This window comes from Globicephala melas, chromosome 20, assembly GCF_963455315.2.
Source record: "Globicephala melas chromosome 20, mGloMel1.2, whole genome shotgun sequence".
Classification (NCBI taxonomy): domain Eukaryota; kingdom Metazoa; phylum Chordata; class Mammalia; order Artiodactyla; family Delphinidae; genus Globicephala; species Globicephala melas.
Genome location: NC_083333.1, coordinates 9,261,005 through 9,282,992, shown reverse-complemented (window position 1 = coordinate 9,282,992; position 21,988 = coordinate 9,261,005). Strand labels below are relative to the sequence as shown.

General features: G+C 42.1%; 1 protein-coding gene across 1 annotated transcript in view; it reads left to right on the top strand.

Moving 5' to 3' along the window:
- Nucleotides 1-21,988, top strand: part of ANKFY1 (ankyrin repeat and FYVE domain containing 1) — a 76,344-nt gene continuing 54,356 nt past the window's right edge. Inside the window, exons 1-3 of the mRNA XM_030861724.3 lie at nucleotides 1-69; nucleotides 16,316-16,508; nucleotides 20,955-21,073. Of these exons, the coding sequence (XP_030717584.1) occupies nucleotides 60-69; nucleotides 16,316-16,508; nucleotides 20,955-21,073 (322 nt within the window). The 5' untranslated portion in view covers nucleotides 1-59. The remainder of the gene's footprint in view (nucleotides 70-16,315; nucleotides 16,509-20,954; nucleotides 21,074-21,988) is intronic.

The window sequence follows — 21,988 nt, the reverse complement described above, 5'->3', positions numbered from 1 at the left end:
CGCACCGCCCAAGTTGAGCGGCGCACTTCTCGCGAGGCTGAGGCAGGGCTGGGCCCGACATGGCGGAAGGTAAGGTTTCTGTGGAGCAGCGCGGGAAGGCGCGGAGCTGTGGGGGCGCTGCTGGCTGGGCGAAGCAGCCCTGTGAGGGAACGGCCGGGTGTGTTCGCTTGGGGCACAGCGGGTCTCGCGAGCCTTCCTCTCTCGCCTCTGCCGCGCGCCTCGGGCCGGGGTACTGAGCGCTATTCCTATGGCAACGCCCCTCCCGGCGTCCCCGACCCCGCGGGACCTTGGCAGGGTGCCGGGCCGGTCGTGAGGTCCCGTACCAGCACTGAGTGCAGCCTCGGGGATCCCGAGGGCCGCCGGGGAGGCTCCTTTGATTACCGGCGGTGCTGGGACGGCGGGGGACGTAACCCTTCTCCTTAGGAAATCGAAACTGCTGTCCTGGCAGGTCCCGCATCCGGAAGGGGTACATCCCTCCCCTGCGAAAGAGCTTAGGACTCTTCCCAGGGTGAGGGGTGGGGGTGAGCCAGGGCTGTCACGGGCCAACGAGCCAAACAGGAGGGGGCTATAGGCTCTGGGCTCCCCAGCAGCCTCGGGATTCGGAGCGGCTGGGATTCTTTCTCCAGATTGAGAGATGTGGACGGGAGGAGGGGGTTTGCTTGGTAGTGGAGTTGGCCAAGGTCACGCTGCTCCTAAGAGATGTGCTAAACTAGACCTCGACTCCTTTGCCTCTCAGTCCTGTATTTACCCGCTTTTCTGGCGCTTTCTTTGTGCCCCTGCAGGTGAAGGCAATTTGGCCTCTCGGATTGAGCCGCCCTTAACGTAGCAATATTAGAAGCCTTCATTGTCAAAGCCTTGTTGTACAGGTGGCGGGAAAGGAGACCCAGAGGTGGGAGTTACCTGCCAGGGACCCTAGAGTGAAGCTGTCGGACCTGGCTAGTGTGCTTCTCCTGTTCACCCCATTACTGGAGGAAAATACTCCTTATTTGACTTAATGTTTATTGAGTGACTGCACTGTGCTGGTCCTCCACCTGTCCGATTGGTTTTGAGCTAAGCTTTGTCTGAACCTATCTTTACTTGGATCTTACTTTTGGGCAGCACCTGACAAGTTTGCAGGCTTTTCTCATTTGGATTAGACTTGGCAACAACCTTGTGAAAGAGGTCCGGCATGGGTGTTACTTGCACTTTATAGATAAAGGAATTGAGGCCGAGTTCTAGAGATATCCGGGGCAGGCACCCACTTTTTGTCTGCTCTTTCTACCATGTTAGACCCCCTGAGGGGGAAACATGAGATAAATATTGTATGAAAGCAGAGGAGGATTAAAAGGAACCGAAGAAAGCTGAGGTATCCCCTGAAGCTAGTCTTTGGATGAGTCACAGAATGTTGATTAAGATTTTTTAACATAGTGGGTAGCCAGTGAAAATGGAGCGTGTTGCCCAGAGCAGTGAGTTGGGGTGGAAAGGTTCAGGAAGGCTTTATGTGAGGTGACAGGTACTCCAGCGCTTTTACACCAGTTAGGGAAGTTAAGGAATGTTTGGGGAGTACATTACCAAGATTGAAATTGTAGAAGGCAGTTGGTTTTTCATTAAGCAGTTTTACTGAGTACCTGCTCTGCCTCGCAGTTCGGTTCCAGCCTGAAGAGCTCCTACTGGCTGAATATGCTGATTGTTATCCTGCAAGTGCCTTGAGATTTGTGTTAGGATAACCTTGAGAGAGATGCAGCTGGTGGAGAGCACACCTTAAAACATCCTTTCAGGGTTAAATTGGCAAGGGAGTACAGATAGGTAAGCATAGTCAGGAGGTTCTGACTCGACAGTTTTTATTTTACTCTTTTTGTGTGTGTTCCAGTTTCCTAGCCTGTGTTCTGACTTAAGCTTTTTGGAAACAATGTCACAGACTTTGGGAAGAATTGAGTGAGCATCCTAGTCCAGTTACCTCATTAAACTGAAACTGCTTGTTATGCACAGGAAGGCAAGGTTATCTAAACAGTGTTTTGCGGGGGTGTTACGCGACATGTACTTTAAAAAGAATTTATCGGAGCTGGCTATGCTTGTTCAGAAATACTCATTTAAATATAAACAAATAGCAAAAATCTGTGTCATGTAACAATTGGATGATCTGTAAGCACGCTCTGTGGGAATTTCCCTGATAATGGTCTTCGTTAGGTGGTGTGAGTGTGAGAATGTGGGAAATTGCGCTTAGGAATAGTAAATAGAACCTGCAGGGGCTGAGTTATACAGTAACTTCTTAATGCGACTCGTTTAGAAACCAAGCTTCTTTCTTTCCTTGCATCCATGGGTATTGGTTTGACCGTATATATTTAGCTAAAGTCTTTCCTAAAATTAGTTGCCATTTCCACTCTACATCTCTGTAGCTCTCCTTCATCTCAGCCTCCTTCATGACTTGAACAAGTCCCTCCAACTTGGTCTTTCTGCTTTTACTTTTTCTCCTTGATTTTACTTCCCCACAGCCTGTTTTTACAGTCTCCAGTGTTCCTTTTAAAGCATAAATCAGATCATGTCTCTCCCACTCTTTGCAATACACCTACCCTTCCACACGTTCTCCCCATTCCCCGTGGCTCTCCATGATTTTATATATATTTTATATCTTATATACATTTGGAATATATTTTTCCGAAGCCTTCCAGTGATCTTTACAGGCCAACAGGATCTGGCCGCTGGTTAACAGTGATACTTTATTTCTTCTCCTTCACAAAGCTCTTGCACACTAACTTCCTTGCTGTTCTTTGTATTGTACATTCCCAACACACTCCTACCTCTATATCTTTGTCTTGCAGTTTCCTTGGCCTGGAACAGTCTTCCTCAGTTTCTCCACGCAGCTAATCAACTTTTATTCACTCAGGTGTCTGTTCAGTTCTCACCTCTTCAGAGACCGTCCCTAGGTTTTGTTTGTTTGTTTTTTAATTCCCTTACTGGAATATAACCCCCATGAGGGCAGAGACTTTTCCTGTTTTGTTCACTGCTGTATCTTCCAACTTAGCATCGTGCCCGTGGTTGAAGGAGTGGATGAATTATTGAGCATCATTTACCAGACATCAAGAAAAGTTGCCAGGAATTGCCTGGCGGTCCAGTGGTTAGGACTCCTCGCTTTCACTGCTGAGGGCACAGGTTCAGTCCCTGGTCGGGGAACTAAGATCCTGCAAGCGGTGTGGCCAAAATAAAAAAATAAATAAATAAAATTAAAAAAAAAAAAAAATAAAGAAAGTTGCCTGGATACATCCTTGGTCTCTTGTCAAGTACGCTGGCTGGTCCAGCTTTTAAGAAAGAAAGTTGCCTGGATACATCCTTAGTCTCTTGTCAAGTAAGCTGGCTGGTCCAACTTTTAATGTGCTCTGAATAACATCAGCTTGCTGGGAACTGCCTAACCTACTTTTCATCCAGCCCAGTTTAGTCTTAGCAATTTAAGCATGCTTAAGAGCTCAGTCTCTGCAGGCAGACATGGGTTTGAATCCTAGTTTTACTAAGCTGTGATCACAGGCAAGCCAATTAATTGCTCTCAGTCTCAGTTTCCTCAACTTTGAAAGGGGGATAATCACTATCTCAAAAGAAATAGTGTATCATGCAGTGTACCTACCATGCGGTCTGTCTCTTAGTCTCATCTTTTTTTAAAAAAAATATATTTATTATTTATTTATTTGGCTGCGCCAGGTCTTAGTTGCGGCATGCGGGATTTTTTTTTAAGTTATTTTTATTTTATTTTATTTTATTTTGGCTGCATTGGGTCTTCGTTGCTGTGTGGACTTTCTCTAGTTGCGGTGAGTGGGGGCTACTCTTCGTTGCGGTGCACGGGCTTCTCATTGTGGTGGCTTCTCTTGTTGCAGAGCATGGGCTCTAGGGTGTAGGCTCAGTAGTTGTGGCACATGGGCTCAGTAGTTGTGGCTCATTGGCTCTAGAGCGCAGGTTTGGTAGTTGTGGCACACGGGCTTAGTTGCTCCGTGGCATGTGGGATCTTCCTGGACCAGGGCTCGAACCTGTGTTCCCTGCGTTGGCAGGCAGATTCTTCACCACTGCAGCACCAGAGAAGCCCCATGTGGGATTTTTTAGCTGTGGCATGTGGAATCTATTTCCCTGACCAGGGATCGAACCCGGGCTCCCTGCATTGGGAACGTGGAGTATTAGCCACTGGACCACCACGGAAGTCCCCTCTCTTAGTCTCCTCTTAAACCACTCTCCCCTCAATAAAATAAAAGTGAAAATTGGAAAAAAATGTGACTTGTTAAAACAGAAAAATGATCATGGACTTTTATAAGCTTACTGGAATTTGGTCAGGAAAATACTTTTGACAACAATTCAAGTAACAAGGTGAAGACATTCTGTATTCTGGACAATCCCTGGCCACTACAGTAGCCATTAGCTACATATGGCTTCTTAAATTTAATTAAAATTAAATAAAATTTAAAATTCAGTTCCTTAGTCATGCTAGCCTCATTCCAGGTGTTCAGTAACCGTGTGGTTAGCGGCTCCCATATTAGCAGACAGCACAGATGAATAGAACACTTGCATCATTCTAGAAGGTGCTGTTGGACAGCAGTGTTCCAGAAAATGCTTGGTATAGGCTGGTAGAAACAGTGAAAGGAGAAATTTTGCTCCTTCCAGTTTGAAAGTTTATCTCTTCATTTATTATTTTATTCATTCATCAGATGTCCCAGTCTGTTCATAATTATGTATTGTCTGGTGACCCCTCAAGCAGTATCTCTCTATATACCATTCCTACATTCCCTACAACTGCATTGTAGGGTGGAAGGTGAAAAATGCTTAGGAGTTACTTTGAAAATTCAGAGTAGGAAGAGATGTTTTAGGGAAGTGGGGAGTATGTTTCGGGTGTCAGGGGAGGCCTTTGCTGCAGGAGTTAAGCTGGGCTTATCTGGGCTGGACTTTGGAAAAATAGGCCGCTTTTGGACATGGGGAGATGTGGGTGGGAGGAGGTCAGTATTCTCGGAAGAAATATCAATAGCAGGATGTGAGGTTGGAAAAGTATGTTAAGGGCTAGATTATGAAGGGATTGTTTAAGCATTTGCATTTTGCTCTGTGGACCGTGGGGCGAGGCTACTGAAAGGTATCAGCCAAGGTAGTGACGTGACTAGAATTGTCTGAGGCCTGTTGAAAAGGCTGTATAATGTAGAGGATGGATTTGGGAGGGAATGAGGGAGGGAGGCTGGAGTGGGTGCCGTAGCAATTGAAGGTGAGTCCTTGGGTAAGGGGCATTGGGGTTGGTGAGGACTGCTGTGAGAGATACTCACTATAGACAGCATAAAAGACAGGACTCTGGAAACCTGTTTGCATGTTGACAAGAGGGCGATATCAAAGATGACCCAAGGGTTCTAGGCCTGGGTGACTCAGATAATGGCTGGGCTGTTAACAGGAAGAAGAGGAACAGATTTGAGAACAAATATCTTGATCTCAGGTGTGGACAGATTTTGCCATGCCCAATATACCTTTAGGTGATTATGTCTTAGCAGGCAGTTGGAAGCATTTCCAGTCAGACTGGCGTTTGTGTGAAAATTAGCTAGTGAGCTAATATTTGTTGAGTATCTCCTGTGAAGCCAGCCCTATCTGTGATCAGTGCTACACAGAGTGAGGTTTTTTCTTTTTTTTTAATGCTGTGCTTTTTAAAAAAATATTATTTAGGCTGCACCAGGTCTTAGTGGTGGCATGCGGACTTTAGTTGCAGCATGTGGACTTCTTCGTTGTGGCATGTGAACTTACAGTTGCGGCCTTCATGCAGGATCTAGTTCCCTGGCCAGGGATCAAACCCGGGCCCCCTGCATTGGGAGTGCGCAGGCTTACCCACTGGACCACCAAGGGAAGTCCCCAGAGTGAGGTCTTGAAAAACATACTAAGTCATGCCACTGACTTGCAGACAAGTCTTAACAGAGTTGAATCACAATCAGGAAAAATGTATTTCATTTCTATTAACTATTGCTAGGGATGACAGGCAACTATTGCTAGGGATGACAAAGTGAGCAACACACAGTCGCAGCCTTAATGGAAGTGGAACCGAGAGGGGAAGGCAAAGTTTCTCATAAAAACATGCATATTGTGCTTTATAGTTTAGTAACTTTTCTCTTTTGCATTGATGCTTAGTGGCACTACTGTCCAGCCGAACTCAAGTCCATAACCTAGTAATCATCCCTGACTTCCTCCTAAGTCTGGTGTCAGTCACCAAATCCTGTGACTCTTATAAAGCTCTCACATACGTTCTTTCCTTTCTGCTGTCATTCTGGTAGTTCATGCTAGTGGCTCTCAACCTGGAGAACCTGGCATATTAGAATCACCTGGGGAGTTTTTAAAAACTCAGATTTTTGCATCACTCAGCTTCAGTGAAGATCAGTATATCCCCCAAAACATTTTTTTCAAACTGAGCCAGTATTGAATAAAAGAGGGTTTTACTGCATCTTTTTTTTTTTTTTTTTTTTTTTTGCGGTACGCGGGCCTCTCACTGTTGCGGCGTCTCCCGTTGCGGAGCACAGGCTCCAGACGTGCGGACTCAGCAGCCATGGCTCACGGGCCCAGCCGCTCCGTGGCATGTGGGATCCTCTCGGACCGGGGCACGGACCCGTATCCCCTGCATCGGCAGGCTGACTCTCAACCACTGCACCACCAGGGAAGCCCTACTGAATCATTTTTTAAACAAATATAACTATGTGCATATACACACATATACATAAATAAAATAAGGTCATCTTTCCTAACTAAGAAGTCCTGAGTAATTGGTTTTATTTGTAAACTGGGGTAAAAGGATTTTTTAAAGCAAACTTTTGTTAAGTAATGGCTTTTGGACGTTGTCGATGCATTTGAGTTATGACAGAATTGCTAGACTTTTTAAAGTGTGAAAAGTCAAAATGTGAAATGTCTCTTAGCACCATTTTGTTTTCAGTAATACAAACTTTGTGTGAACTGGGAGGTTACAGACTGGCAGGGGTATCTTACTATTCCTTTGTAACCTCCTCCCGATGGTATTGCTGTCTTCTTTCCCCTTCCCTTCCTCTTTTTTTTTGGCCTAGCTGTGCAGCTTGCGGGATCTCAGTTCCCTGACCAGGGATTGAACCTTTGCCACGGCAGTGAAAGCCCGGAATCCTAACCACTAGGCGGCCAGGAATTCCTTCCCTTCCTTTTTTCATTAGGGTATTTTGTGAACTTGAATTCTGAACAGTAAATGTATCCACTTATTTCTTATTCTCCATTACACAATTTTCCCATAGTTAGCACTCTTGGTTAGTGAATATTCAGTAATCCCAGTGAAAGAAAAATGGCATCTTTAGTATGACAGGTTTAGGAAAGCAGTAGTGGTAGTAATTCATCACCTGTGAGGAGCTTATCTTTTCTGGTGCCAACAAAGAAGATAGTATTTTCTGGGACTTTGATACATGCTTTAATGAAATATTGTTATGTGGAAGACTCTAATATATGTCTGAAACAAAAATTATTCTTGTAGTTCTCAAAATGAAATGTTATCACAGCTTTTACGATCATTTTTCTTTTATCTAATGGACATAGTTGAAGCAGAGTAGGGAGAAAGTCGGTAATTAAAGGATTATACAAAAGAACACTAATTCACTGCTAAAATTGGGACTAGAAAGTAAGAACTACAGAAGTGTAGAGAAAGGAAATATCAGGGTTTTGTTAATCTAAAAAGGTTTAATGAATACAGTGTGGGTTAGTATTGGAGTAGGCAGAGGGGAGTAGAAATCACATTTAAGGTAGGGAATGGAAACAACATTTAATTTCTAAATCAGTGAATTAATAATAAATACGTGTTTGATGTCCTGACATTAGAGCTGAAAATAGGTAGCATGGTACAGTGGGATGAGCATGGGCTTTGGCTTAAGATCTTAAATTATGATCTAGAACATTTTTATAATCTTAAAAAATTTCCTTGAACTCCTTTGCATTCATTCAATCCCATTCCCTTGACCTCTGGCAACCACTGATCTGCTTTCTACCACAAAGCCTAAACTATTTACTATCTGGCCCCTCACAGAAAAAGTTTGCCGACTCCTGACCTAGAAGGAAGAGTCTTATAAGGATCATTGTGGGTTCCTTTTCTGACTGTCCAATGACTTGCTGATTAAAAAAATATATATATATATATATATATATATTGCAGTTGATGTTGGTCTCTTTTTTAGGCTATTAATAGTGAATGTAGATTTTTTTTTGTCTCAGGCATCTTTGGTTAGGTCAAGAGTGATGAATTATAGAGAGCTCATGAAAATGTCTCACCTCCAACTGCGTTGGTGAAGAGCAAATGGGTATTGTTTGGAAAGAAACATGATTGAATTATAATGCAAGTGCTGACATACTTCACCAATACTTAGCATAGCTCTTTCGGCAAAACTGTAGGTTTATCTATTATTTAAATTTCTAGGCTTATTTTTCAAAAGGAAAGTTGGAGGAAGAGAAAGAAGAAGCCACAGCTGAAAACTAGTCACTTGATAAAGAAGTGGTAGTAAACCTTTAAACTAGACACTGTTCTAAATAATTTAATCTATCTTAACTCAATTACTCCTCGACAGCACTCTGAGACACCATGATTATTGCCACTTTCCACCTGTGAAAATCGAAGCACGGAGAAGAGTAAGTGACTTGCCAAGGTCACACAGCTAGTAATGGGCAGGCCAGGGTTTCAGCCCAGTCAACTGAGGCTCCAGAGTACACTTTTTTTTTTTTTTTTTGGCCGCTCAGCATGTGGGATCTTAGTTCCCCGACCAGGGATTGAACCCATGTCCCCTGCAGTGGAAGCACGGATTCTTTTTTTTTTTTTTTTTTTTTTTGCGGTACGCGGGCCTCTCACTGCTGTGGCCTCTCCCGTCGAGGAGCACAGGCTCCGGACGTGCAGGCTCAGCGGCCATGGCTCACGGGCCCAGCCGCTCCGCGGCATGTGTGATCTTCACGGACCGGGGCACGAACCCATGTCCCCTGCATTGGCAGGCGGACTCTCAACCACTGCGCCACCAGGGAAGCCCAGGAAGCACGGATTCTTAACCACTGGAGCACCAGGGAAGTCCCAGAGTACACTCTCTTAAGGACTGTATCGTGTTGCCTTTCTAAGAATTGTAATAATTAACATTTATTGACCACTTACTGCAAGGCAGGTAATCTTCTAAGGTCTTTGTATGTATTTGAATGTTTAATGTTTACAACATACTTAACATATGAGGAGAAGGAGGCCTTTGCCTGAAGTGTCACAACTAGGAAGTGCTGGGCCTGGGATCTGATCCCAGTCAGTCTACCTCCAGAGCCTGTGCTCCTCACCACTGTACTGTGCTGTAGATTCTCTCTCCATTATTGCTCAGAATGGTAATTGTATACTTTTTCCTATAAGAACTCTACAGCTTGGTGGTACTTCAAGGACACATTTGTATTGCTGTTTGCAAGCAGACGCATTGCCCACAGAATAATATCTCAGCCTTGGGTGCTCTCTCCATTATACTATGAAATGGTGTGGCAGTTGCAATACCACTGTTAGGTGCACCTGGGATCAGGGTTTCATCCTACAAAAGATGCTAGGCGGGGAGCATCTCTGATTTCATGAATGAGAGCCCTATATCCTAAAGCCCTCCTTTCATCTTGCCTCTTCTCTTTGTAATTTATATAACCCTTGTAATTTATGTCTCGTGTTGTTAGGGAACTGTTGACTGAAACAACAATGTCAGGGTCGAGGTTGCAGGTAGAAATTTGTGTCAGTAATTCTGGAGAGAGACTAGGGTTATTGCTGTAGATTTTGGATTTACGTGTGTATAACTGATATCCAAAGAAATTTACAAGGATTCCTTGAGAAGGTGTTTGAAACAGAACTTTTATGATCTTTTCTTTAAGGGTTAAAGGAATTAGTAACTTTCTACTGTTGAAGGCAAATGTCCTCATAATTCCCCCACATGAATCAGTATCCAGATTCTTTGTGACTGTTAGCTTTGTTCTTTTCCCTCCTGTTTGTGAGTTCCTGTAGATACTACTTTGATTCTATATTTGGTACTCCTTTGGTGCTATCAATACATTATTTGTTTGGAAGAGGTGCAAATTAGACTGCCCTTTTAAAAAACTCTCAAAGAGGCAACTGGTGATCTACTATAATGCTTAGTTCATAGCAGGTGCTTCATAAATACTTGCAGAATGATAGTTTAAGTGAAATGGAAATGCAGAGTATTTACAGATGCTATAGTCTTGATGGATTGGAGCTCTTGAGCAAAAGGTTGGCTAGAATATGGTGTGATTGAAACCAGGGTTAAAGGGTTCAGTTTGCTTCAGGGAAGAAAAATCTGCAGTCGACAGCCACAGGCTATACCCTGTGAAAACTTGGAAGCTATCTCTTGGGTAAGTGGGATGTGACTGTAGCCACTAGTTTGAACTAGCAAGATAAGGTGTCCTCTGGCCATCCATTTAGTTGACTTAGAGAGAGGCAGGTGAGTGGTGCCAGTGACTTTTATGGAGGACAAGACTAGGTCTTGCTTTCTAATTATTTGTATTTCTCCTAGAGCCTACTATTATGCCTGTTGCACAAACCCATTGACTGATACTAGTTTAAAAGGAAAATCTGACCAAGAAAACAAAACACTGAAGCCTTTTCCTTACATTTTCTGGACCCAGTATGCTACAAGCAGAGGCTTTATTTAAATCTTTTGGAGTAAAACATCACTTGTCTGGAGTGTCTTTCCTTGCGCTGGCTTTAGCCAGGTGGTCTTGCTCCATGCTCAGTTTGCATCCCCTGTCAGAGTGCTGTCAGGTTTTATCAATTTGTCTTGTTTAATTGCCCATCTTCTCTATTACCTTGTGACTTTGTAAAAAAACATGTGCCAAGATGGTTTTCTTTACTTTGACACTGGCACTGCATAGGTGCTTAATAAATTTTTAATGAATGACTAGATTATACAGCTGTCTTCCTAGGAGATGAAAACCTTTGAACAAGTCAATGAATGAACAGAAAAATTGCAGTTCAGTTGGTCTTCTATCTAAACAGTAGTATTCCCAGAGCAGTCTTTGTGTGACTTGGGGAGGTACGCGCTGGGGGCTGAACTTTTTCCCCAGGCTAGTCATCCCCATACCTGGGGTAGTCTTAAAAGTACTCTGTATTTCCTGTGACCCCACTCCCCATCTACTGAATTTGGGCGCGCTCTCTCTCTTTAGTTCAAACTGCCTAAGTGATTCTTACACAGCCAGTTTGGGAGTAATGTCATCAAACACAGTCTGAGGGAAGAGGTGGGTAGGCTGCTGGTTGTGGGCCTGTCCCCTTTCTGCTCCTTGGTTCACTCTCTGGGAATTGAGCCAAAAGAGATGATCTTTAGGCTCCTTCCCTTCCTAAAGTTTTGTGATATATAAAAACCCTTACACTTGGGAATTAGAAAATTATTTATTTTTCCTCATATTTGTAATTGTTTTCCATAATCTTTAAAATTTGTGTGAAATAGTATATTTGCTTTGTAAGTGCACATAGATTTAAAATTCAAATAATATTACAAGACTTACAACAAAAAATAAATTTGCTACCCCTCAGACCCACTCCGCAGACCACTTTCCACTCTTCTCTGTTTACCTCTAAGTGATAATACTGCCATTTCTAGATTGATCAATTATAGACATTGACTGACTTTTTCCTAGGGTAGATTAGGAGTTGCCTCTTTGAGAGCTTTTTTTTTTTTTTTTTTTTTTGCGGTACGTGGGCCTCTCACTGTTGTGGCCTCTCCCGTTGTGGAGCTCAGGCTCCGGACGCGCAGGCTCAGCGGCCATGGCTCACGGGCCCAGCCGCGCGGCATGTGGGATCCTCCCGGACCGGGGCACGAACCCGTGTCCCCTGCATCGGCAGGCGGACTCCCAACCACTGCGCCACCAGGGAAGCCCTGAGAGCTTTTTTTAAGGTACAGCCTAACTTACATCTCTTTCAAATGAATAGTAATGATGATTTTTTAAAGCATGTTAGGCTTTACTTTTTGGTTCGGGAATTGTCACTGCAGACTTGCTATACGAGGTGATGCAGTATTTAAAGTAGCTCGTTCAGTAGTTAGCGGTGTTTCCATTTCTGTTTTTACTTTTGTTCATCACCTCATCCTTCTGATAATGTCCTGTTGATTTGCCATGATTTTAATTGATCAATCTTAATTCCTAAGTCAATAAAACATTTGAAACTCATTCTGCTTTTCATGACTCAAAAAAATGTGTAAACAGTTAAAATAGTTTAAACTATTTATCCAATAATTATGTAATTGTGAAATGCAAAGAGGAGGGTGGAGGCAATGCTGACAGTTTTGAGTGCATGTGCAAATTACAGTAGTTTCATTGAATTTTTACTACAGCACTGAGTAGTAGATTCCTGCCCGCCCCCCATCTTACATATAAAGAAACTAAAGCTCAGAGAAATGAATTGCCCATGGTCCCCATAGCTAGTTACTAAAAGGATTTAGATCCCCATTGCTTGGACTCCAGAATCCACTACAGGTGTATATGAATTTTTTAAAACTGTTTAATTGAAGCATAAGATACATGCCAAGAGCAAAGCATTAGTATAGAGCTCAGTGAATTACCAAAATAAAACAGGAATGTAACCATTACTAAGTTAAAAAACAACAAAAAAGGATGTTACCAGCATCCCAGAGGGCATCCCTCATGTGCCCTCCCAATTACCACTCTCCGCCCATTCCTCCAAAGATAACCGTTATCGTGACACCATAGATTGATTTTGCCAAGAGTGTTAGCAGTTTTTGGACATAATTTGAAGCTACTCCTAATTCATATGTCCTTTTACATTTTCTGTTACCACATGTAGAAAATGAGTGCCAGTTTTTCTTTAAAGAGACCCATCAACTCCATTTCTTTCTCTACAGGAAGAAAAAAAGTATAAATTTTGTACAGTCACATGAATTTACTGCTTTGTGTTAAATGTGTCCCCGTTTTAGGTAAATAATTGCAATTTCATGGCTCTTTAGTCCGAGTAACTATGAAGAACTCTTTAAAACCAGTGATTTGTCACACCAGAATAGAAGTGTAGACCTGAGTCCTACTGAAGGGGTTTTGTGTAAATGTAATGCTAAGATTTGAAAAAATATTGCAATAGGATCATTGTAAGTACTGTTTTCCTTTAGCCAGTGTTTTTTAAAACAATATTTGGTTTAACGGTTAGTAGGCCAAATAATTGCAGTATTTTGAAAAAAAATTAGTTTTAGGAATTCTCATCTGATATGTAACTCATGACCACAGTGATCATTTTAGCAGTTGTAAGCAAATTTTCATCTTGCAAGTGCCTTCTCCTTTATTTTCCTAAGAATACTGATTTATACCTGAGATAGCCAGGTTTTTGACTCCAGGCATTTATTTAATGTGGAGTCTCTAGATGAAGGGGAAAAATTCCCTACTGTATGTATGCAGAAGATAGGCTATTAGTATTTAAGTATTTAAACACATTTCTCTTTAAATATTTTTTTATAATTATGAAAAGAGAACACATTTCTTGTAGAATACCTGAAATGTGCAGGAAAGTGCAAAGAAGAGAAAAATCTGATATTTTGTGGTATTTGTCTTTTTATTCCTCATATATGTGAATGTTTTTAATAAAATTAGACTTATAAAATATGCTTCTCAGCCTCCTTTTTTCTGTTAATAATATTTATAATTTGAAAATGCATGTTTAGTATCACATATTTCTTTGAAAACATTAATAGTTGCATAATAACTTCAAACTCTTATGTCACTTTATTTAACCATTCCTTTGTTTTTTAAGTGGGAAGGTCAGTTTTTGAGTTGGGGTAGGGTTAGAGTCATGTGAGTGAACAGGAGACATCCAGGATTCCTCCCACATTTCTTCTTCAGGTAACTAGGATAGATGCTGGTGTCATTTATTAATATAGGGACCATACAAAGGAAGAGCAAATTTGCTCGAAGCTTTGTTTTGGGGATAGAGAGTTTGACGTGCCTGTGGGCCACTAGGGAGAAATGTCTGTTGGGCAGATGGATAGTTGAAGCTAAGAAGAGAGATCTGCACTAGAGAGATGAATCTACGGATCACTGGCACTAGATTTTGGCATCAACCACAGACCAAAAATCTGCTGCCTTAGGAGATCCCACGGTGGAGAAGAGGGCCAAGGATAGACCCCCTGGGGAGTGTCAGTGGTCAAGTGTTCAGAGGGATGCAGAGAAGCATGTGAAAGAGACAGAGCACCAGAACTGGAGAGAAGGTGGCATTGTGGTTGCTGAAAGAAGAGAAGAAAAGAGGGATGGACAGTAGTGTCCTGAGTCATGTTACAGAGGTGTGGGAGGAGACCCACTGGCAAGTGTCTATTGGGTTTGACAATCAGAAGGTCATCAGTGAGAGGAGTTTCAAGGGAGTGGTGGGGACAGAAGGAGGGAGTGGCAGGGGAATAGTGGGTGAGGAAATGTGTGTGGTAGATAGAGCTGGAAGGGCAGAGGTGGGTCGGATGTGTGGAAGGAGAGTTTTGTTTTTACTAGGTATAGACCTGGACAGCTTTATGTGCTGATGAGAAGGGCCCAGCTGAAAGAGATTGAAGTTGCTGGAGGAGGGGGGGTTGATGATCAAGCAGAGGACCAGAGGAGAGTGATGGGTTTGGAGCAGAGGTGGAGGGATTAAGCTTGGATAGGAGGGAGATGGTTTCACTGAGAAAGCATAGGGTAGATGGGAGTAGGTGCTGGCACGGTGGGGGTCGGTGGCAGTAGCTCAGTTTTCTCAAGACATTGGCCAAGAATGAGGCAGATTGGGTGGGAGATGGGCTTGAGGGCGGTGTCAAGATTTGGAATATCTGTGGTGGGGAGTAGGGGGTGGATGGACCGAAGCCCAGAGAATGACCATAGCAGCACTGTGGTTCCCTAGATACGATGATTTATGCATGGTTGCACGAATCCCCACCAAAGTTCCAGGGAAAGGAAGAGAGAAGTCTCTTGACTGCTTGCATCCTCAGGGGAGTCTTCCCTGATGTCGGAAGTTAAATTTCTTTATTATAGGTTCTCATAGCTCTGTTCTTTTCTTCTAGTAGTTTTGCATTTGGTTGTTGCAATTATTATTTTAATTATAAAAATTTACTTTCCCCGGTTACTGAAAGCTCTGAGGAAAGATATGTCTGATTTTGCTTACCACTGTAGTGTCTGGCACCTCGTAGCTACTCGGTAAATGTTTGTTGAATTTAATGAATCAAATACAGTGGTTCTCGGGCTTCCCTGGTGGCGCAGTGGTTGAGAATCTGCCTGCTAATGCAGGGGACACGGGTTCGAGCCCTGGTCTGGGAGGATCCCACATGCCACGGAGCAACTAGGCCCGTGAGCCACGACTGCTGAGCCTGCGCTTCTGGAGCCTGTGCTCCGCAACAAGAGAGGCCGCGATAGAGGCCCGCGCACCGCAATGAAGAGTGGCCCCCACTTGCCACAACTAGAGAAAGCCCTGGCACAGAAACGAAGACTCAACACAGCAAAAATAAATAAATTAATTAAAAAAAAATACAGTGGTTCTCAACCTTTTAAATCTGCCCCAGCACACCTGTGGAATATTACTTGCTTTCATCTGAACCGTTATTGACTGCCCTGAGGCTTCCTGAGGGAGGGCAGGTGTCAGGTAGTGTGGGGTGGTAGTTAATAGATCACAGGCCCCGGAATGAGAATGCCTGGGCTCATATCCCAGCCCCACCTCTCACCAGCTTCGTGACCTTGGGCAAATTCTTAATCTGTGGCCCAGTGTCCTCATCTGAAAAGTGTGGCTAGTAATAGTACCTACCCCATGGGGTTGTCATGAATCTTGCATGAGAGTTCACGGAAAGCTTGTAGAACAGCATGTGATATGTAGAAGTTACTTATTACTGCTAGTGGTTTGAAAAAGCCTCCCAAGTAATTCTGATAATCATTCCTGAGACTCCATATATTAAATATTGGTCTTCAGGGAAACTGGGAAGACATCCCTGGACTGTGATGGCATCCTCAAACAAAACCACTCTTGGTCTTGTAGGAGTATCAATAAGAAATAGTAGGAATGTCACGTGACTACAGTTGACCCTTGAACAACTCCAGGGGCTAGGAACACCTACGTTCCGGCACGGTGGAAAATAAATCTTCGTGTAATTTGTAGCCCTCCATGACCTTGATTCCTCCATATCTTCAGATTCAGCCAACTGCGGATGGTGTAGTACTGTATGTATTTACTAATGAAACATATCTGTGTGTAAGTAGACCCACGCAGTTCAACCCCGTGTTCAAGGGTCAGCTGTAGTCATTTTGCTAGCCATCCTGACTGCAGGATGAGGGATGAGTGGATGCTGTCTGCTTTTACACATGCTGTGGTAAACTTGATTTTCTGTCTCCCTTGCAGAGGAGGTGGCCAAGTTGGAGAAGCACTTGATGCTTCTCCGACAGGAGTATGTCAAGCTGCAGAAGAAATTGGCAGAGACAGAGAAGAGATGCACCCTTTTGGCTGCGCAAGCAAACAAGGAAAGCAGCAAAGAGTCCTTCATCAGCCGCCTGCTGACGATTGTGGCCGACCTGTACGAGCAGGAGCAGTATAGGTGAGCTCCTGGCACTGGGCCAGTTTGGGGAAGCAAGCCCTTTTGCTTTATTCACAGGCTACATTGCAGCTTCTCCTCTTACTGACTTTCTTCCCAAGTTTATTTCTCTCTACTAGTTGACCAGCCTTTAGTCTCTGGAATGTAGGCCCCTTGAGGCAAGATTTTGTCTCTTTTGTTTGCTGCTTATATTCAGTACAGAGTATAGGAGTGATGGTGATAGATAGCATCGCTGGTATAGATAGGAATTAGCTTACAGGTGCAGGGATTCAGAGGGGAGAGGTCGCTTTCTCTTGAGCTGGTCAAAGAGGGCTTCTTGGAACTAGTGGGTAGTGTAGCATGATGGTTGAGGGTGGACTTTGGAGCCACACAGCCTGTGTTAGAAGCTCAGCTGGCCACTTACTGGCTATGTGACCTGGAGCTATATGACATGCCTCAGCCTCCTAATCTGTAAAATGGGGATAATAATACAACTGTTTACCTTAGGGTTGTTGTGAGGATTAAATTAATAAAATACTGTTTAAGCACTTAGAACAACAGTCTAGCATATAGTAAGTGCTCAGTTTTTAATTGTTATTAAATGAGTTTTGAGGTAAAGGTTAAAGGCTGAGTAGGATTTAATAGAGAAAGACAGTGATATTACTAGTAGAGAGAGTGGCTGAGAATAGGCTCAAACATGGGAACATGTGGAGGATTTAGAGGACAGTGAGGGGCCCATTTTAGGGTACATGTCCATGTAGGGGAGCACTGGGAGAGGTGGGTAAGGTAGGGTGGATTGGGGATGCCAAGGTGAGGAATTTGGATTTGATCCTCTAGGAAGTGTGGAACAGTGTTTTTGAGTTATAGGACTATCATGATCAAAGTGGTGTTTTAGGCAGATTAGTCTGGTAACATCGTATAGATGAAATTATAAAAAGACAAGAGCAGCCATGATGTTGTCGTAAATAGTCCAGACCGGAAGTGATGAAGGACTGAGCTGGGATGTGGATGTGGAAAAGAAACATGGACATGAATGTGTGTGGAAGGAAGGATTTGCCTACTAGGGAGAAGGATGATTGGATTAGATGATTAAGTAAAATTTTGATATTATGACATTTAAAATAGATCAAAATCCAGGATTGCCATCTACCATCTTAATCATTTCTAAAAGAAAAGAAAAAATTAATACCAAAAAAATAGGAAGTACATACTCTGAGTAAAGGACAGGGCTTTCTTTAAATCTAATGGATGTATCTACTTGTAAAATATAGTTCATTGTTTTTTTTCTTTTCGCCCTCCTCTTTTTCCCATGGACAAGTGAAAACTTTGTTTCCGTTGGCCCCAGGAAGCCTGGCATTTCTATTACAGACACAGCTGTCCCACTGTCCAAGGCTCTTACCCATTAGAATTCCCATAATTTACTTTCTGTAATACGTAACAGTTGATTGCATTCCTTTTAAAAAAATATTTATTTATTTAATTAATTATATTTAATTAATTAATTTTTGGCTGCACTGGGTCTTTTTTGCTGTGCGCAGGCTTCCTCTAGTTGCAGACTGCGAGAGGGGGCTGCTCTTCATTGGGGTGCGTGGGCTTCTCCTTGCAGTAGCTTCTCTTGTTGTGGAGCACGGGCTCTAGGTGCGCAGGCTCAGTAGTTGTGGCTCGTGGACTCTAGAGCGCAGGCTCAGTAGTTGTGGCACACAGGCTTAGTTGCTCCACGGCATGTGGGATCTTCCTGGACCAGGGCTCAAACCTGTGTCCCCTGCATTGGCAGGCGGATTCTTAACCACTGCACCACCAGGGGAAGTCCCTGATTGCATTCTTATACTGTATTCCTTCTAGGAGACTGGGAATGAGACTGGGCAGTTATCTCTTCTGGCCACTTTTTACCTGGTCGGCTATGGTATGATCCCATGGTTCTGGTGGGTCTCTCTTCCTCTTCTAAAACCTGTCCTTTATCAAAAGAAGGCTGAATACCTTTGTTATCTACAATTGATAATCAGATGAGGAATGGAGACTTCAAAGAGGACTTACCTGTTGAGATGGGATAAGTGAAACTGGAATATCAATTTCTGAAGCAGATGCTCTTTTACCAAGATGTGGGGAGGGAATACTTTGTCCCATGAACATGCATTTTGTTGAATTTAAATAGTGTTTTTATGTGTATTTCAGTAATTGGAATAACTGAAGGGTCAGTGTTAAAATTTTTAAATTGAGTGATGTGGAAGAAATTGGTGCATTTCTTTTATTCTTACTTAAGTTCAGGAGGAGGCTTTGGTCCCATAAGACAGTTAAAAATGATGGTTATATGTAGTTATTTACTACCATTTTTTTAGCAAACAAGCTTATAATTTTTCCTATTAAAGTGTTTGATTGAGACACTCTAGCAAGAAGCTCTTTATTTATGTTTCCTCTCCAGTTGTTACATCCTAGCATCCATATTTTTTTTTTGTTTTTTTTGTTTTTTTTGCGGTACGAGGGCCTCTCACTGTCGTGGCCTCTCCCATTGCGGAGCACAGGCTCCGGACGCGCAGGCTCAGTGGCCATGGCTCATGGGCCCAGCCGCTCCGCGGCATGTGGGATCTTCCCGGACCGGGGCACGAACCCGTGTCCCCTGCATCGGCAGGCGGACTCTCAACCACTGCGCCACCAGGGAAGCCCCTAGCATCCATATTTTAAAAGGAAATGCCTTTAGTTGACTAGGATGAAATTTTTAAAAAATTGCTAGCCTCCTAATTGTTTCTGCATAGAGTCCTCATAGACTTGACCTGTCCAGTTTTACATTTTTGAATCATATTTTTAAAAACTATTATTATTAGAGATTAGTGAAATCCTTATATTTATTTCCTTTTGAGATGTTAAGACTACAGAAGAAAAAGTTTTGACTTGACATTCATGAATAATAGTAGGAATTTTATAGAAACATTCATTTTTATAATTTTGTGGCTAAAGTCAGGTTTGTGGCAGAAACGGTAAACAGTGACTGTTCATTTACATTATTAGAATTTAATACTTTACAAATAAATTTAGAGTGTAAAAATTATTTGTGCTTTGTTTTCATTATAATTTTTAAACCTTATCATAGGATATAGTATGAGACAGTTTTATCTTCCATTTAAAATAGAATATCAATTGTATTTCTTCTTTATTGATAGTGTTTTGTGTTAACAGTATTTTCTAATAGTTTGAAATAATAAATACCCTATTACTCTTTTGATCTAACATAATTAGTTGCAACTTGGTTAGTTCTTTAATAGAAGTAGAATTGATATGCTTACATAATTATAAAGTATGTTCTAGACAGTGCTTTTGTGGGGTAAAATGTGTTTGCATCAAGCGTTGTATAGAAGCAGTATTATGTTTGCATCTCCTTTTAAGTGGATGAGTCAATTCATGTAATAGTTTTTTCTTTCTTTCTCTCTTTTTCTCTCTCCTCCCTCCCTCCCTCCCTCCCTTTCTCTCTCTCCCTTTCTTTCTTTCCTTCCTTCCTTCCTTCCTTTCTCTCTCTCTCTCTCTCTCTCCCCCCCTCCCCCCCCCTTCCTCTCTCCCTCTCTCCCTCTCTCTGAATTTAGTTTCTGAAACCTTTCCAGCCTAACAAATTATTTTCAACGGGAATATAAAAATAAAAAGACATGCAGATACAAGCAGGGTGATGCTGATTCGTGCCTGTGGATTGCTGCCAGCGCTGCCATCTGGCACATGCTTGTGTCAGCCCAGTAGGTCACCCTTAGGTTTTTGTTAACTGCCCAGATGCTTTCCCACCTTGACATCTGACATTTCAGAGTTAAAAATAAATAACTATTTGGAAAGCTCTTTTCATGTAGTGGTAAGTCATACATATGGAAACATGTTTGAAAACAAGATTTCTCTCATCCCATTTCTTTATAAATGGTTGAGTAAAAAATGGCCAATAATAGGTCTGAATGTTTCTGGTGAGAACAGGAGTGTAGATATTGGGTTTCATATTCTTGACTGCTTTGTCAAAGCTAATTTGTTCATGGTTTTTGGTTTAACCTTGCTTGAGCATTAATATAGTGTGGAGCATTGCAGCACTGTAGTCTCAGAGCTGTTATCACAATCTTTAATCTTTCTATCTCTCTCTCCTGATGATTAATCTTGATTTTTTTTCCTTCATAAAACCTCTTCTCTTTATATGAATATTAATAATCCTGTGTATTGATAACTTGTAGGTTCACCATCTTGTGGGTGACATTAGGGAATGTCTTTGAAAGCAGAACATCCCACGTGAACTAAAGCTAGAAGTTAGAAATAGAAAACGTGTCTAGCAACATATTGTAAATGTGAGCCATCAGAATTCAGTGGTAGCATAGAGAAATAATTCTGCTGTGATTTTTTTTTCTTTTGCAGATGTATGTTGATCAGTCAATACTCATATATTTATCAGCTGTGAATCCTAGCTACACCTAGTTATAATGACATTTTATATCTGTGGGTATTTTTCTTCATCAGTGATCTGAAGATAAAGGTTGGGGGCAGGCACATCAATGCTCACAAGTTTGTCCTGGCGGCCCGCAGTGACAGCTGGAGTCTGGCCAGTTTGTCTTCCACCGAGGAGCTGGACCTGTCAGGTGAGCCTCTGATGGGCTGGGGACTCAAAACTCCCAGCACAAGAACACTTGGCAGAAGGTTATGGTGTGTAATTTTGAAATATTTGTGGTTTAATGAACGTAGAGTACTTTTCTTACAAATTGATGGTGACCATAAACTAGTTAAATAATTAGTGAACCAGTAGGTTGTACTTTGTGGACACTTCTGTTTAATGTCTGGCTGATAAATCATAAATATTTGAGGATTCACAGTATTCTTAGAATTTATAAAATAAGAATATTTATCCAGAAACTCTTTTCATATAGTAGTATGTTATAAATATGGGAGCATGTGTAGAGAAAAATTTTTCTTCCACTCTAAGAAAAAGTCCTGCTGCTGTTCAGTTGCTTAAAATTTAATCATAGCTGCCAAAAGTACTTTTCCTGGTCTATAAGAACTGAATTCAGAAGTAACATTTATTCCAAAGAATAAGAATATTCTTTCTTTAACATCAAAGGATGACCATCAGTCTTTAGGATTTGAATAAGTGCATTGAGCTGTTTAATGTTATTATTTAATTGTTTTATGCCACAGTATGTTGTGTAGAATTTGGGTAAATATGGTGGTTAAGTAAACTTAAAAACATAGTTTTCAAAAGTTGATTTCAAAATTGCATTTTCACTTAGTACTTGCCTAACAGCTGCTTAAAAAAAATAAAAAGAGCAAATTTTGAATTTAATTCTGATATTAATAATGAAGAGAATTATAATGTGGTAAGGAGCATACCCAGGCATTAAGATATGCGTTACTTGCAGAAGTGATTGTGTGGAAAGTCTGATTTATGTCTTTGTTCAAAAGGTTTGCCAATTCAGAAGGTACTGTTTTCCATGTGTAGTGTTAGGAACACTGAGATGGTTATAACACCATCCTTGCCATACAGAGTGCATACTCTGTTG